The sequence below is a fragment of the Antrostomus carolinensis genome, unplaced genomic scaffold, assembly GCF_000700745.2.
Source record: "Antrostomus carolinensis isolate BGI_N321 unplaced genomic scaffold, ASM70074v2 scaffold20761, whole genome shotgun sequence".
NCBI lineage: Eukaryota > Metazoa > Chordata > Aves > Caprimulgiformes > Caprimulgidae > Antrostomus > Antrostomus carolinensis.
In genome coordinates this window covers 11,681-30,372 of record NW_010292258.1, presented here as the reverse complement: position 1 = coordinate 30,372, position 18,692 = coordinate 11,681, and the positions used below count along the sequence as shown (strand labels likewise).

Sequence of the window (18,692 nt, the reverse complement as noted above, 5' to 3'; positions counted from 1 at the left end):
ATATGATAAACAACGTGAGTGGTAATTTAAAAATACTATTTTTCCTCAGACACTGGATAATTCATCCATCTCAGAAAATTCAACACCCAGTGAAACAGACAAATCCTAACCTGTGATCCAAAGATCAAAATTTCTACTTCATAAGTTATGCTGAAATGTGAGATTCAAAGCAGCAGTCATCGGCTACATTCCCTATTTAAAAGAAGCAGCTCTCAATTAAGCAGCACCTCTGATGGCATCAGGATACTACTGAGTGAGTACCACTGCCCTGCTCACAGTGGGGGTATGTATTATGTGTACTATGAGTAGTACGTTATCTTTATGTGTGCTCCAAATATGTTCAGTCACACTGAAAATTGTAAATAGAGTTGGTTTGTTTTTGGGTTTTTTTAACATATAAATGTATATATATGTGGAAATATATACACATAGATGTGGGAATTGCTGACTATAAAATACTATCATTTCCCAACTCGGGGTACTTATTTTTATAATGAAATAAATGGCCTGATTAAAAAGGTGTTAACCACTTGTACAAGAGAACAGCTTACACATTTTAATGGGAACATATGTCATTAAGCACACTGCTCCCAGCCCCAGCTCCCCTGAGGCAGTTCACGTTCGCAGCTCTCAGCTCTGCAGAACTGCTTTTCTACCCTGAGATGCACATCACGCATCACAGCAGGGGGAAAAACACCCCAAAACATAGGATGAAATCTCATCTCTGTAATTTTGCCTGATACATCAACTAGCATCCTGGAAATGACCCACAAAGTTGCTTTATTCTATCTTTTGCTAATGTTAAATTGTAAGCAGAGGAACAGATACTTCTGAGTCGCTCCAGCTGCGTGTGGTACGTTCAGCTGGTTTGACACGTATTCTTGCTGTAACGAGGCACAGAATAATTAATGTTGCAAAGGCAGCAGGATTTTGAATTACCAACCATGTATCCAAAATGACTACAAAGCAACTGTCTGGTTATATTTTACTGACAAGGCATTTTATTTCTATCATATTAAAACCAAATGATGTCAGGAAAAGCCTTTACATTTCACATTTGCCCATCTGCTGAAGATGGTCTACTTTACAGAGTGACATCTGCTGTCGGTTTCTACTTCTCTGGCATTTAGGAGTTCCAACCCTTAGTCACACTCGTTCTTTTTATTTCAAGGGAATACAGTTAAAAAATCAATGAATTTCAGCTGGTTTAACCACTTTGGCTGGCCAGAGGCTGTGAGGCAAAACAGCAACATACTGAGTTTTCTGTTAGATAGAAATTAAAGGAACATAAACAGTAAAAATAACCAGCAATATAGGCTTTAGAACACGTGCCATTTCAGTTATTGTTACAATAAACTTTTGGTACAGACCTCTTAAACAAAGCTAAGTCCAAATATGCTGCTAAAAAGGGGGAGAAGACCATATTTGCTGCCCACACTGTAAAGATGATAAGAAATGAGGGTTCCCTGTCAGCACAATCAATATGAAAAATGTTGTTTGTTAAATCAACACCTTCAAACTATGCAATGAAGATCAAAGTTATTGCTTAAAAGACATGGGGCCACTGAAAAAGGGCTTTGCAAGGTACACATGGTATTTCACTTGTGTTACTGGAAAGGGAGTAATAGAGAGAGAATGAAAAGGGGAGAGAAAAGTGCTGGGTTTTATTATCATTTTAGTAAGCATCACAGGCTGTATTAAGATTAAAATTAGTTTGGAAGAGCCATCAAGGTCAACATAAGTAGTTGGCTTTGACAACAAATGTGTTTTTTATGTTCTTGACTCAAAATCATAAAATAGCACGATTATTTATCAATTACCTATCTAATTCTGTAAAACTTGAACTGATAATAAAAAAAAAATTCATCCATTTGAAAAAAAATAAAATCAGTGAGGTTCAGGAATTATTCTTTGCCATTTGAACCATCTTTTTTAAATATATAAGAAGCACACGGATCTAGTGCTTGCATCTTTTGCAAACCCAATATTTGTCCTAGTTTACATTAAGAGTTTCTCCCCAAGAAAAGAGAGGAAGATGAACATGCAACTGTACTCCAGGACAGGGTTTACTGGGATTGTATTGAAGGTCACTGGCTTTCAATACAATTTTCAATATTACTTTCAATATTACTGATACTTAATACTAGTATTATTACTACACCATATTACTATTATTCCAGTAATCCAAAACTAGGATTATTTATATTATTTTGTAGAAATCTGCAGTTTGGCTGTTTGCCTTTACTTTGACCAGCAACATACTTTGACTTAGGTAAACAAATAGATGACCAAAATTCAAGCAGTAATATAGGAGGCACTGAGAGCATATCCAGCTGGGGAAGGGAGACGTCCTTCCCACTGCTTCCCGAGTGACGGTAATGGTAATAAAGAGTTTGTCAGCTCCAAGCAGAGCAGCAGGGGCAGGATGTCATGCTGTAAATCTTCATACTCTCCCACCTCCAAAGTTGTACAAAATGACATAAAAACTTTTGAATGAGATTAGAATAGGCTTGGTTTAAATCAAGAATTCCCAGCTTTTGAATTTGCCATGAAAATGGGTAATAAAACATGCACAATTATTACCATAAAGAAGTCTACATTAAGTCACTGCTTTAGAGAAAAATGCCGTTCTTCTCTTAAATTGAGTACGTCACTGCAGACCTGATGCTTTGGTGAGGTTATTGCTAACTAATTCTGACTAAGAGTTAGGATTATACTTTCAACATATCTACTTGAGTGCAGGGAGCCAAACCACCCCCTGACCAAGAACAGCTGATTTTTTTCTTTACATATGTATAAGCAAGATTGTCCTTGGGTTTCAGGAGCAAAGTATTTTTCTCCTTTGGAGTTATTTCACTCCTTTTGATAGGCTTCTAGATGAAGTTCACAGACTTCTAAAACTTTTGAAAAAAAGCTAGAGACAACCTTCATGGATTTAATTTTAAATGACACATTTGAAGCTCAGACAGCAATTTTGCCTATTATCAAAAATGATGAGCAGCTTCTGTTATAAAACCCAGCTATTTTCATATAGTGAATATTCTGAAACATTAATTTATTTGGCTTGCGCTTTACGTGCTTGGATTTTGCCCCAAGGCAAATTTCAATAAAATAAAAATTGCTCAAAGCTGAATCCAGACACTGATGTTAATAGGGGAGGGTTTTGACTGACACAGTGTGGGTATGCTAAACAGCTCCTGACCACTGCCTTGTTAATTCTACCTAAGCCAAATAGGAAAGAATAGAAAAGGGATACAAAAGTATGCCTCTCAATTGCTTTGGTGCTGTTTCAGAGGATTGGTAACCCATAGCCAGGACCTGACTAGCAATGGCCACCTGCAACATGTCCAACTGAGATGGTCAGGATGTTTTTGCCTTTTTTTTGTAAGTCTTAAGCTGATTTTGGTTTCCTTCAATGCCATCTAAAGTACTAGTCAATATTTTATGCACCTTATATTTTAAAATATCATGTAGGTAGAAGTACTAAGAGCACAGTATTTCAGGAGAGATGTTATGAAAGCATTTCATATCAGGTATCTGTATCCAGTTATTCAGTTAGTTGTACCCACGCTGACGATGACAGGCAAAATTAATTCTCACTATGGCTTTGCCTCCAACTGTGTCAGATTTACAGAAATTCGAGTCATACGGCTGTTGGTCTCTAAGATTTCTTAACAACATTGATTAGAAGCTGGTGTTTTGCTGAGATAAAACTGGGTGCCATCTGCAAGGGAAGCAATATTTTGCTCCTTATAGACTGTGACGTCCTCTGCCTCTTGACAACCTCTTGATAGCTCCTGCAAGTGCTTCCGTGGATAAGCAGATGAGATATCTAATGCTGGCTTTAAGGAGAATGAGTCTAATGTGGAACTGTGCAAGAAAAATTCACAGGAAAAACTGTAGAAGGGATTGAATTGCATCCTGACTGCAGCCTTAAAAACAAAAGGCAGCTGAAAAGAATCGCATTTATCTAATGCTAGAAGATTGCTTTTATTCATTTTGCTAATGTGATGAATAATGATTAGTGTTTCCTAAGGATTATGATTTGCTGATATAACTTGAATTAAGCCAGACTGGATAGCATAAATTACTAGTGGTCAAATTTGGCTGGCTTGCTAATAGTTTTTTCCAAATTAATGAACCATATAGTCTGGAATAATGAAAGCTCTGCAGACCCTAATTTTTTTTTAGGTATATGTTTATATTGGCTTCTAATCAAGAACTAGATGATTTTAACCACGTTAAAAGATGGTAGAGTTTGTGCTGGATATACCAGAAGCACTGGTACAAAAATGTAAAACTCGCTATTCATCCCATTCTGCCTCTGAAAACTTCTTCAAGAGATCAGAAGAGCATTTTAATTTTTCTTTGAAGTCACAACTTTTAATTTAGTTACAAGTGTGATTTTTAATTTTAAAAAATGTGTCTTAATTTATAGAGTAAGTTCAGAGTACAAGTAAAGATTCTAAGTGTAAAAAAATCTTCAAATTAAAACCTGGAAGAACTCTATTATATTTTAGTCTACCTTTTCACCTTTTCGTGGAGATAATTAAGTATTTTAGTTACTAGCTGCTTTTTTCTCCCTTGTGAGAAAAGCATTTTGACTATCTGTGGCCCTGTGTGTGTTCTGACAAACAATCTGAAATAAATACCTGACACTAGAAAACAAAAATGTCAGTGGTGTCTGCCTTTGCTAAAAATCAGACCTTCTCTAGCATTAGTGAGAATTATGAATTTTGAAATGCAAAGTCTCAACTATTTATTTTCAGCAGGTTTCAGGAAGCAGGTAACTTTTGTTGCATTGGCAGCTTTAGGCAGTTGTTCCATTTTGGAAATGCTGGGTAGTTACATCTAAATAAAAATAAAGGGTAGGCAAGCATGCTAAACACCTCCATCATTAAACTGTAAAATATGAGAAGAATCATTAGTAGATATATTTGATAAAAATTTATCAGCAGGACTTCAGAAATTAGGCCCTAAAAACCAACTAGAGGCCAAACACTGAGTGAACGGGACCCTGAGCGAGCTGCCCTCACCCATGGGGTTAGAACATGGGGGGAGCACTGGAGCAGGTCACCTCCTGTGGTCCCCTCCTGGGATTCCCAATAACAGCAAACATAGTTTTTATGAATTAATGCAGCTAATTTCCTTGAGATGAGAAGTAAAGTCTGAGGAAATCCTAATGTGACTCAACTTCCTCTTAGTCTATTTATATTCAGAGATATGATGTGCTTCCTGAACTCACACAAATTTGTTTTCTTCTAAAGAACAGTATCAGATCACAATTCATATTGTTTTTTGTGCAATAACATTAAGGGGAGAAAAATCAGGCAGAAAGCTGTATTTCCCTTATGCCAGTTTCCAATTCATTCTGATGTAAAGATGCTCAGCTATTTATAGCATCTCTTTCTGAGGTACAGCCAGCAGGTACGTGCTTGGGTTATGTGTCCATTGCCAAATAAATAATTAAATGATGCTTCTAAATTTAACTACGTTCTTAAGTGCACTAACACCATATAAAACACCTTGCTGAAGGCAAAGTGAGTGAACTTGTTAAGACCTGGATGTTATGAACACACAGTAATAGTAATTGCAGCTATATTGAAACAATAATATCATTAACTCACCAGAAATACTCTTTCAGTGGTTCTCAAACATCTGACCAAGTAGTAAGCCCTGTGCTCAGTAAGTATTTTCCACTATACCCATATTGTGTGCTTCAACAGTATTGTCATTAAATGCTTAATGGCAGATTGCCTAAGTGAGAGGGTGACCTTTCAATTAAGCTGGGTAAAATTTAAATTATAGCATCTTAAATTTGAAGTAGTACACTTATATGCATCAATAAGTAGAAGGAAATATTTTGTTTAACTCTGGTTAGCAGCCTGGGTCAGATGCAAAGGTCAATAATCAAGAAAAGGAGCACCATTAGGTGCTGATAAGGGTATCAAGAACTGCTGTGTAAAAGAAAGTATCTTGAATATAAAAATCTGAAAGTCTTTTCCTTAACCACTTTAGCAAAATTCCCTGCCATGGCGAAAATTTTGGAAATATTTTTTCTCAACCCAAGTCCCAAGCTGAGGTGTCTCTCTTTTCTGAAACCCTATAAAAATTATTGCTTACCTTTAACTTTGCATGTGGGCAGATAATAATTGGTTTGGTGAAAGCTTTTTTTTTTTTTTTTGCAATTCCTGATAGGGTTTTTCTATTTTTATCTGCTTTTGCTTTCATGGAAACTCCTTCCCTCCCCCACTGGAGAGAGATCCAGGAGTGTTTTGCTGAGCTGGGGGCTTCTCTGTTCCCCCTCTGGGAACTGCAGATGCTTTGTTGTTTGAGTTAATTCAAAAATGGACAATTTTAATCATACAAAAGTGTTATCCTCATACAATGATATAAGCAGGATTAAGATGAAAGTCCATCTGTAATCCAGCATTTATTATTTGCAGCAACCAATTCTGTAATGGCCCGCATTTGACGGCGGGGCGGTGGCTCGGCCACCTGCCCTGGCTCTGAATCCTGAGGCTCTTTTTATCTTTTCTGCTTTTCTCCCTATAGTAAATCTATAATGCTCACATTTTAATTCCTAGCAGTGGCAGAGAAGCACTGGTACGGAAGTAATAAAGACAGTATTTCATTGTAACCTTGGGCTAGCCAAAACAACACAAATCACTTTGCCAGAAGGCCATTAAAATGTCTTTCAAATACAGCATTAACTTTAAACCCAGGTTTCAATCTAGGTATTATCTAGGCAGCTCCCCCTGAATAACTCAGAAAAATCAATAAACACCACCTAACATTTCCACATGCTATGTGAAGTGTGCTAGATGATGTTACTTACCTGTCTTATTCTTTCACATTAGCTGTAATTTATAACCTATGCATCTACACGAAGGACTTCTCCACCAGGAAGGTGAACTAGCAGGTTTCATGTCAGGCAATAGCAAATGGCACTTTGGGTGCCAAGTGAAAAGCCTTAATATTGTTTTTATCAGGTGGAAAATGGGAAATTAAGCCAGCAGAAGAAATACAGAATGGTGAATTACACTAATTCTGGCTTTTAATTATATCAAATTCTTAAGCTTTTACCAAGCATATAGGAAAAAAATTAGGACAAAACAACCTGGGAGTTCAGATACACTCAGTGTTCTGTTCTCATTGCTTAGAGGGCACTCGATCTACATAGAGCCACAATCAAGCTTCATTTCAGAATCTTAATTTCTTATGGACATTAGTGCTTTAAATTACCTGTTGTAAAATACTGGCTTTATGCATTATTTAATCTCAGTTCAGACAGGAGTTTAACACAATTTTATTAGCCTGGAAATGAAATCCTTTAGAACCTCATGCCAACCCAAAAGTGCTCCACATTTGCCTAATGCAAGATCCTGTCTGTCAGCAGAACTGGCCAGCCTCTCCCCTGTTGGAACTGCTATCAGCAGGACCGCATGGATGTGCTATGCGTGCACAGCAAACCTGGTGCTTCCTGGAAGGCACTGGAGCAGGAGAAATTTGTGAAACTGAAGGAAATTATCAATGCAGGTGACTAAAGTGAAGGAGGTGGCTCAACATACCCAAAACATTTGGCACCACAGTTTCTTCCATGAGTTTTTTTGTGTTCAGCTAACAAGACAGTGAGGGATTTAAAAGATCAAATACTCATCCATGCTGAATTCAGAAGGGGCTTATTTTTGACTTTGGTATTTCTCTAGAGATGTGTGAGTGAATTTTCATAGCAATTCTGAAGGAAATTGCTCATCTCTGTCCAGTTCTGCTGAGGGCAAGCCCAATGCTACTCCATGAAATGGCTATTACGGCATTTGTCAGTCATCTGATAGCTTCTGCTAATTGTAAAACTGACTAAACAAAACTGGAAATTAAGAGAAAATGATCAACAATGTTTCCTCTCAGCCAAAGCTAAGGCCTATTTAACAAAACATGTTTGGATGTGTGAATTTCTATCTAGTGATCTGAATCCAAGCAGAGGATAAATAGACAACAAAAGCAGTACTGTCAATATAACAGCCACCAGAACTGAATTAAAACATGATAAAAATATAAACGATAAATAGCTTCAGACTGTTACATGGGGCCAAATGCAGTCATTGCTGTTCACATGGCTGAGCCAAGTGAAGACAGAACATTTCTGGTGGGAAGGAAAAGGAATCGCCATCCTATGCAGAGGCTCTGCAGAGCCCTCCAGATGCTACTCCAGGGGACAGCCTGGAGGAACTGCTATTTCCTCCACAGAAATATATGGAGGTCAGTGAATCAACTGCACTATTTATGTAATCAAAGAATTCTTGTAAGATTATCTTTTGTCCATCAGGGTCTTCTATTTGCTGAGTTTAATAGGGAAGTAAATGTGTTTTCTGAAGCACAGAAGCTTGGCCAGGTAAGGACTAACCCAAAGGGCACTTTCAACAATTCTGATTAATAATATTAATAAGATTAATAATATTATTAATAATAATAACAAAACAACAATATTCTGTAGTTTGAATATGCATCAGGGTGAAAAAGAAGTATTTCCATTATCTACACAATTAATTACATTTTATAATTTAATTCTGTAAGACTTACACTGGTAACAAAGTCAAACTGCCCCTACAAAAATGAAGGAAAAAAATTAATCCTGAAAAAATTTGCATTTTTTTACTAAAGGTGATAAACATTATCTGTGCTTTGTCTTCAATGAGCATCAAAGACCCTTAGCCCATGGATCTGCTGAGCAAAACAGCTCTCATGTAGACCCTAGTGACCTTGGTAGTTCAGGAAAAGTAATAGAGGCTGCTGGGTTAATGATTCACTAATGTGATGTCTAAGGGCAAGGCAGGGCATGACATGAAAACCCTTTTGGAACTGTTATGTCAAAGATCTGCATCCAAATCAATGGCCCATACTCATATGCTAATCAAAAGCAATCAATAGCATATTTTAAATAGTTTTCTTCATTACACTTACAGAGGACTGTGAAATCAGCCAGCATTAAAAATAGACTGTAAATAAAATAAGCCACATGGAAGCTCCTGGTATGTGCATTGCACATGCACCTCACCTCTGAAAAAAAATGACAGTATAAATATAAAGTCATCACAGGTAATACAATTACTCTTCAGTTAAGTACAGTCGATGGTCTGATGGATTTAAAAAGCTCAAGAAACTTGAAGGGAAAACAAGACTGATTACTCAACCAGAAAATAAAGTTGCAAGAGTGGAAAGTGTGTTGAACAAGATTGGAAAAATTATTAGCTTTTTTACTGGTTTTAGTGATTATATGATAAGATTGCCAATTAAATATTTATGTATGTAAAAGCAGAAAGTTTAGCATTTTATTTCCTTTTGGGGAAGATAGAAAATAAGGACAAAGGGGGTACCACTAAAAGATCACTTGAGTAATGTCTCTGCACCCTGAATTAGAGGGGTTTTGTTGTTATCAAAAAGTCCTGAATAGTTGAATACCAATAGTAACCTTTCTTCAATAATATTTCAATCTTATTAAAAGCAATTGATACATACAATTATCCTTGTTATGGAGTTCCATCAGAAAGATATTAAGGGAGATTGATAAGCTGCAAGTAGGTATTGCTTGTGATTGTAATAAATTAGTTCTATGGGTATGGTACCCTCATGTTTTATCCCTGTTAAATATTGCAAGATAAATCACCAATAAACTTGGTCGTTTGATGGATGTTTAGACAAAATAAGCTTGAACAATGGAAGGGGCAATAGCAACAGATGGCACAGAAGTGACTGTACAATGTGAAAGAAGCTACCACAGAAGCAGCAGGAGAAAGGGGCCATTCTTACTCTATGGCTAAGGTTCACATGCTTCCAGTTCCAGACTAAAGCGCAGATCTCAACATGAGTGACCTGTCTTCTGGATAATACCTACTGGGATTTTTGTGAGAGGAAAAACAGAATCCACCTGATAAAATCCCAGATTAATACCTACTACTAAAACCTCACACTGAAAACTTTGTTTTTAATGAAGATTGATGTGCTAGATGCATGTTTTGCTTCATGTCAAGTCTGTTTTCTAGCATTAGCAGGGACTAACCATATGATCCAAGCAGCAAAAACACCTAAGGAAATTCCAGTGTCAAGACTGTTGTTTGTCCAGGCACTGAAGATCACCTTTGCTCATCAAAGCATTCTGCATCTTCACGTCTTTCATGTTAACAGCGAATAATGCTCTCAGAGCAGCATCTTCTTTGCTAGCTCAGTAGTACCCTCAGTGCCCACCAGAACTTTAGGGATAGGGCTTTATTATGTTATTTATTGCAGGTAGAGGTATTCTGCATCATACCAGATTTCTTATGCTTCATTTGTCACGGTGAACATATCATCCAACTTTTTCAAGTACGCCATGGTCTTGTCACTTGAGATCTGAAGTATAAAAACTGTGGCAAGTCCTGGACAACATGTAGCTGTCACAGACTTTATGTATATCCTTTTCTTCACGCCAGGAATTCTGGCACAGTCACCACTAAGCTAACAGAACGGTGTTTCAGAAGACTGCATTTAGTATAAAACAAAAGAAAATTACCATTAACTTTTCTTGATATGGCACAGGCATTGGCCCTGACAGATTTCAAGCTTTATGTCACATTGCTTGAGTTCTAAATAAGATTTTACATACTTTTAAAATTTCCTTTTTACATTATCTGTCTCTTAAATTCACTGTAGTCCTTTGCAGAATATTAAATGCTGGTTATGTAAAAGTAGTAATCCCATCACAAGATCCCAATGAATAAGAAATTTTTTGAAAAAAATTGCAACTCACATATTTGCCTAGAAAGGTTGTTTTGGGGTTAACTGCAAGTAGGGATTAATGATTGACCCAAAGTAAAATCTGTTAGATTTGGGAACCAAACTTTACCCAAAGTTCTTTATCATTATTGTGTGGAAGAGAGAGTCAAAACCTAAGCTTTTTCTCCAAATAAAGCAAAAAACCATTTGGACCTTTGGCTAGTTCTTTGTTTGCAAGACTAATGGCTTGATCCTTACAAAATGGAGTTGAAGTTCCAAATGTTTGAAATGTTCGAAGACGTATTCCCTCTCAGAAGATATTTTTAAACTTAAAAGAAAGCCCTTTCCCCCCAAATCAATTTTGATTTAATATAAAATAGTAGGGGGTTCAGATTTTTTTAGGAAATGACAGGGAGGGAGAATTGTTAATTTGCTCTAGTAATGACAGAGGGTCTTCAAGATAATAGCATAAAAGTTGAAGGGAAAGCAGTTTTAAAGATCCTGCCTTACAAACATTTTATGTTTACCCAGTACATGACACTGTCAAAGTCATCCTGTCCTCAGAGGAATGTTCAACAGTCTTACACAACAAACCTGAAGAGCAGGAGCTTTCCTTGTCAAGTTATTCCTATTTTCAAATACTGTTTAATAGCCAAAACTGTTCTAACAATACTAAGATGTGAGGAGAGCGCTACGGAACAAAGTTTTTCAAGGTAATGTAATATTTTCCATTAACAATCTTCACATTGTGACACACACTGCCTTGAGGAGCACCTGCCCTGGAGGCCAGGATCAGCATTGGTGTTCATCACAGCGCCTTCAGCTTCAGCTTGGTGTTTTAACTCAGAGGCACTGCGGAGGAAGGAGGGATGGAAAGAGCCTGCCAGTGCTGAATGCCCCATGCAGAGCATGCACAGCCCACATACACCACAGCCATGGGAGCATATGCTTGAAGAGGACACCCAAGGAACAACATGAGTAGAACTTCTTGCACACCTCACACCTTGGCATCACTCCTTTAAAGCCTTTGCTCTTCTCCTTATGGGATTTCATGGGTCTCTTTCTTCCTGTTCTTAGCTCAGTGGCTAATCTCTCAGTACTGTGAGTCACCTTCCATCATAGTGGCCTACGCGAATGACAGATCATGTTCATCCCTGGAGAAGTTCAGAGCTGTAGCCAAGGGGAAAAACCTGAGTTTTGGAGTGAGAAATAGAGAATATTTCAGCTAATGAATCAGACTAACACTGTGTGGTAGCTGAGTCTGGAGGCTTTTGTGCAGTATCTGCAGTCCCAAGCTGTTGAATTAGATGTTCTGGCCTGAGAGAGCCCAAAGGCATTGCTTTAAATATCTCAATTAACAATCACACTGAATATTAAGGAAACGGCTAGACTTTGTATTTCATATGTCAGGATTTGGTCTTGCAGAAATGTATTCATGGATGATTAAGACATCTGAAGTAACTGAAATTTTCTGCACACTTGGGCACAGAGTGCATGACTGTAAACAGCACTGCAGCCCTGGATCACAAGGCAATGCCACCGGCCCTGGGTGGGTCCGAGTGAATGCTGCATGGCAGACAAGTTGCTCTCCCTCAGAAAGGATACTGCACATTACTGTTGTCTTGTCTGCTAAATAGGCCTTACTAATTACATTTTCATCCTTATTAAGCCTTCATCTTTAGTGCTCCTTTTCAACCTTGTTGCCCTTTAAAGGGCAAGACTACCAATATACCAACTACCAATAGGTGGTACATGAAGGAAACTACACAGAATATCAACTAATGAAAATTCACTAGGGTGTTACCCCTCCTGACCACACAGTTTAAACAGACCTGGGGTTTATGGTGAAATCAGGACTTCTTTTTTTTTTCCCTTCATTTCCCAGTCCTCATCTGCTTATATAACCTGCAAATGCAGAATTCCATCTGGTAATTAGTGGTGAGAGAAATCAAAGGGCATGCACTTTAATGGGGACAAAGCTAGGTGATGAATTTAATATAAAGGCACCCTCAAAAGATTGCAGCTTAAGCTATTCCGCGGTCAATAGAAAGTGTTAAACATTCTTTAAAAAAAGGCAATTCCCTTGGATGAATCCCTAAATAGGGTTATGATTAAATCGGACATTTGGGAATAAGCTGGAAACTGGCAAATGCCTATTTTAGATTTATGATTCAAAAGGCAAGTACTGCTGAGCTCAGCAGCAGTCCCTTGGCTCACGCCGGTTTTTATCAGCTACAAAACCAATCTGCACTGTATTCCAAGCCTAACATAGGCACATGGGGAAATGTGATACATTTTCTACTTCAGGCTGAAATTTGATTTACTCTGATGTGCATCCACCCCTTTCCTGCTCCATCATATCAGGGATTTTACTGGTTCCTGCTGGTACAGATTAAGGTATTCTTACTATATATTCATGACAATCCTGTCATATAGGGTATTTCCTACTCAGCCTGTTCTTGACCTTCCCCAGCTGATAGGATCAAAGGCTACTCGTGAAATCCTAAGTTTAATTTTTAAACTTCTGGGAGCCTGTACCTTTCTGCAGTCCACTTGCAGCAGACAGCAGCCGCCAAGCTGTAACAGCAAAGATTTACCTACCAACCCATTCAGTTTACACTGCTGTTACCCACTCTGGGACACTGTAAGAATAACCCATAGAAGATTTTTGTAAATTTTCCTGAAAAGTAAAATTCCTCCATCATCACAAACTTGCAGTGTTCAGTGTTATGGAAGTCACCTACGCTCGGGCACAGCCAAGGGTGGGAGGGCTTCTGCGGGCAAGCGACATGTTCTAGTAAAACAAGTGAGCTGCTCCCCTTTCCCTGGCTGAATGAAACTGCAGGGTGGCTCCACGTTGGTTTTTGCTGGATGTGCCCAATATTTATGCAATAATTCAGTTTAGGAATGGATATTTTTTTCTGTCTTTTTAAAAACAGTAATTGAAAATAAAAGGAGAGATACCAATCCTTAGAACTATTAACATGGCAGTTAATTGCAGGGTGACAGGTAAAGATGACCTCAAATAGTCAAATGAACAACTTCAGGTAAAAACAAATTTAAATTATGTATTTCTGAGGCTTCTAGGATTTTGATTTCTGATCCATTAAAAAAACCAAGCTGCTTGCCAAGCTACCTGATAGCTCTTATTTCCATCTGAGATTTCCAGACTTTAATCATACCTCTGCTGAGATACTTTTTGAGAATTATTTTTTTAAAAATAAGAATATAACTTGGAAACATATATCTAGGGGTCCACAGAGGAAGCAGGCTACGTTTCCTGCTTGCTTTTTTATTGAAACATTTGTATGATAAAAACATTTTTTCCTTCATATTTTGAACATTGAAATATGAGTTAGCAAATTAAATATGTTCCAAATTTACCCTGAGCCCAAGCCACTTCTGCCATAATTTATAACCACAACTACACAGTGAGAATGTGCAATAACTTACATCAGGTATTCTAAGTAATATAGCATACAACCATGCTGTTGATAACATGAATTGAATAGCATTTAGTTTTGGTCTGCTCTACCTATTCTGTTCATACAGATGTGTTAAAATCAACACTCCCCAGCCATTACATGGAATATATCAAGAGTTTAAAATGTTTAAAAAGTTCATTTTTTAGAAGCAGTAATCACACTTCAGAGAAAAAGCAAGATATTATAATGTTATCTGTCAGATTATAATATAAATGGAAAAAAAATAAAACCCAAACATGACTATGCCTCCCATCATCAGAGTATCTACTAGAGTCACTCCTTTCCAAGGTTTAGATAGGAGTTCTAGATTAGGAGATGAATAGATGTGCTGCAGTTTTTAAAAGATTTTTTTAGTCCCTCATGTCAAGTGAAACATTGACCATAAAGCCAAACCTGAACCTGAGGGCCATTTTCCTTTGCAGCAACACTTTTTACATTTTCTCAGGTGAAAGAGTGATCTAAACTTACCAAGGGAAAACTGAAGGACGGATGCAGTAGTTGTGTTAAGGCCAGTGGTGGTCTATAGGAAGAAAAGCAAACAGCAGAGAGGTTGTGTTAGATCAGCAAAACAATACATTCATCACTTATTTCATTGTTTTTCTTTGAAAGTATAGAATCTCTCTGGATACCTAGATCTCCAGTGCAAAAACTATTAATTGCCAGCGCTTTCAGGTTCAGTGATCATGGGCATGTCTGTTATGTCATTTCAATTATTGATATATCATCATATGTCAAAGCTGGATTTTTTTTTTTTTTTTTTTTACTGTATTAATGTCTACAAACTGAGCACATTTATGTGAAGCACTGGTGCTTGACCAGGGTTCAGAAGACTGAAAAAGTGAACTCTGTGGTCTATGGTCAGCTTAGTATACATCTGTATATACAGAATGGTTTTCACTTCTCCCAGCACAGAACAAGAACCAAAATTGACCATAAATAATAATAAAAATAACATCAAGTAAAGTTAAAATTAAAAAATGAAATATTAAGAGGGAATAACAAAATCTAAGTGTTCAATAGCAAATCAAACAAAACTTTGGTCATACTGCATAATATATACAATGAAATTTTGTAGTAGCATCTACACACTGTTAACATCCAACAAAGACCTAGAAACAGGCAGAAAACACTGAGCAGCTCACTCTATTCAGTAGGTCAAATTAGGATTGTTTTCCTGAAAATACTATAACGTAAAAAGCACTAGAGTGTTGTGAAGGACGCCTATTTATTTTCAGTTAATTTTTAAAGTTGGAATTAATTTTAATGACACTGCTATATAACAGGCAAGGCAGAAGCACTGCCCAAAAACACTGCCTGATGCAGTTATTTTGTCAGAAAAATCATTGCAACTGTCTAGCAACCTGAAAGACAAACTGGAGGGTCACTCCCAAAAGAGCAGACTCAAGGTTTGTTTCATTCACTTTAGCAAAAGACACAACAAACAGATAATTTATAATTACAAGTAGATTTTAGAGGCTACATTGAAGAAGGAAAAATGTACAAGCTGAAAGACATTGGCAACATTAGATCAAAAGAGAAAAGGAAAAAAAGGCATGACCTGGGCAGACAGTAACTTTACACAATCATAAAAGAAGTCAACTAATTGTAAGAACAGGGACAACAAACATCTTAAATAAATTCATCTGATATTGTTGCCAGTGATGCCTGCATCCTAGATTTCAAGACCTTGGAGTTCTCCCATGTCAATAACTCATGTAATTTCCCATAACAGCAGCAACAGACTCTTTCATCACACGTGCTCCTTGTGATCTGCATCCATGCACAAAGATCACATCCATGCATCCATGCTATGCCACAGATAAATCAAACTTCTGAGCAAATTCAACCCCAGAAGTAAGGTCCTGGGGCTAGCAGGCCTTGGCTACCAGATCTCAGATGGGAATCTGCATGGAGGCAGCTCCAAGTGAAGCACCTGGAGGACTTGAATGATCCTCCTGCTCTGCATGTATGAGTGATGTAGAGGAAACCAAACAGCAAACAAGAATGAAAAAAAAGTGGTAATCAGCAAAATATAGATAAACTTTTGAGCTCTTGGACATGAAACTGTCATTTTTCTAAAAAAGCCAACACCCAAGTAAGAATTAGACTCAACGAATTGGAAGATGCTACCTTCTTTCAAGTGCCCATTAACTATGGCAGTATTACAAAGGCAATTTTATCAGCATTTTGTAATGATGAACAGTACAATTTCTGCATAATTTCCCAGAGTCACACAGTGAAAGCAGATATTCTTCCATTATCAGGTATTCCTGCACTCTTTAATTATCTACTATGCAGATAAACATGAAAACTGCTGAGAGAGATCTCTCTCATACTGGAAGTCCCTTATTACCCTGTGCATCCCTGCATAACACTGAACAAAAGCTAGTCCTAAATGCAGACATTTTCTGACAGTTATTTAGGACTCCATTGACACAGAACAAATGCTATCTTTCAGTCATCTCTATTGGCTTTGGACACTTTCAAAAAAATTTCCATATTTTTGCAAATGTATATTCAGAATGTATATTCAAAAGTCTACTATTAATAAATTGTAGGTGATAGCTCCCTCCATTCCTTTCCATGTACTAACATCAGCTTTTGGTTAGCTACATTTTAAATCAGCTCAAATAGCTGACCTGCTAAACTATTAGTCTTTTTCCTTTTCAGGTTAGTTTTAAACTGGATTTGTTTGCTGATATGGTTTGCCTTGTGGCCCATCAATGTCCATACGGATACCATCTCTCCCTCTGGTGGGAGGGGACAGATGATAGTGCAGAAGAGCAAAAGGGACTGGACTTCTTCCAGTGACAGCATGCACCAAATTGAGATAGTCACAAAACAATGACTTTGAAAATAACGGGTGGATACCTGCATGAGTTGTAATCAATTTTTGGCATGTTTTGTTTCTTTTCTACATATATATTACATATGGAGAGGAACTTCTTATAAGTATTAAAGAATAGGGTCTTTACTGAAATGCACTGAAGATTAGCTGATAACAAGACTAATGTGCTTTAGGAGGGTTCCTGGAAATTTATCACAGCTATCAATGATCTGTGACATTCAGAGGGACAGATTCCCAAGGCTTCATGATCATCTCAAACAGCAGCTTTAAAAACTATCTAAAAATTTGGCACTATCTGAACACAATGTTTACTTAAAACTCTCTTTGGAATCTTCCTAACAGGTAATTTCAGTCTTTAAACAAAACCAGGGAAGTTACATTTACGTAACTCCTTTAAAAATACAGTCACATCCCCATTTCAGTCCATTCTGTCAGGAACGATTCAGCATTAGGTATCACATTTATCATGCCAAATAATAAAATGCTTTCTGACTTGAGTTATGAGTACATATTATATTAGTTTACGTTCAATTAATTATGTTGTGCAAGTTCTCATTTGAAAACAAAACCTTTTATCAATGTTCAGTGGCTCATATCACCAAGAAATTAAATGTATCGGTTATCACAGCAGAAGCATTCATGTAGAGTTAAAAGAGACTATGTTGTAAGTCATTTCAGTAATGCTTTAGAAAAAAGCATTAAACATACTAAAAACTTTTTTCAAAGTTCTGCCTTTGCAGACTGCTAAGTTCAGATGCTGCAGAGAGGTTGGTAGGAAGCCTTTAGTTGATATTTTCCTTTGCTTGCAACATTCTCTGATGCTATACCTCTTTCAAGGTTTTTGCCAGTGGTAAATTCTCACCACTAGACATAGTTGGCATTACAAACCTCTGCCTGCAGTAACAGGCAGCTGCTGGGTGTTAGGAGAAGAGAGGAAGGTCAAGGAAGCAAATCAGCAGCTGTCACAGCTGTTGATATAATACATTTTGCAAATTCAACTCTTCTTGAATAAGTATTTTAAGGCAATAATGCAGCACTAGGAGCCATGAACAGGAATGGAGATTTCAAGAGCCATTTCAAGCTGGGACAGAATGAGATTTGAATAGTAAAGATGACAGAATAAAAATGCATAATGATTGGAGGAATTAAACAGGTTTTAAAATTTGTGGCAGGAAGAGATATGTTGTAAAATTGCTGAAAAATGATTACAAATAATAAACAAGTTGGTTCTAAGAGAATAGGGATTTAAACCTATGTCCATATTCAAAACTAGGTCAGACCTCTGGCATAAATACTGTCCTGTGCTCATCCACAATGTTAAGCCATTAGCATGTTCCTTCAAGATTTGATTTTTCTGCAACACTGCCATAATATTTATAAACACGTTAATTATTAGGCTGCTAGCTGTTTATAAGCATGGTAATTTTTTCAGATGATTATATAATCACACCACTTTGGCATCATAATAAATTTTTCCAAGATCCTGGTGCTATGTGTCCTGGTTTTTGCTAGGATAGGGTTAAACTATCGCACAATGGTAGTGCTATTTTACCACATGGTAATATGACAAATACAGCCCAGAGCGGGATTTTGAAGCCAATTCATGATTA

At 37.2% G+C, this 18,692-nt stretch overlaps 1 protein-coding gene across 1 annotated transcript in view; it reads right to left on the bottom strand.

Annotated features, from left to right (window-relative positions):
* LOC114819021 (reelin-like) overlaps positions 1–18,692 on the bottom strand; it is a gene marked incomplete at its 3' end in the record, with an annotated part of 47,171 nt that overhangs the window by 17,714 nt on the left and 10,765 nt on the right. Inside the window, exon 4 of the mRNA XM_029087197.1 lies at positions 14,703–14,754. Coding sequence (XP_028943030.1) covers positions 14,703–14,754 — 52 coding nt within the window. The remainder of the gene's footprint in view (positions 1–14,702; positions 14,755–18,692) is intronic.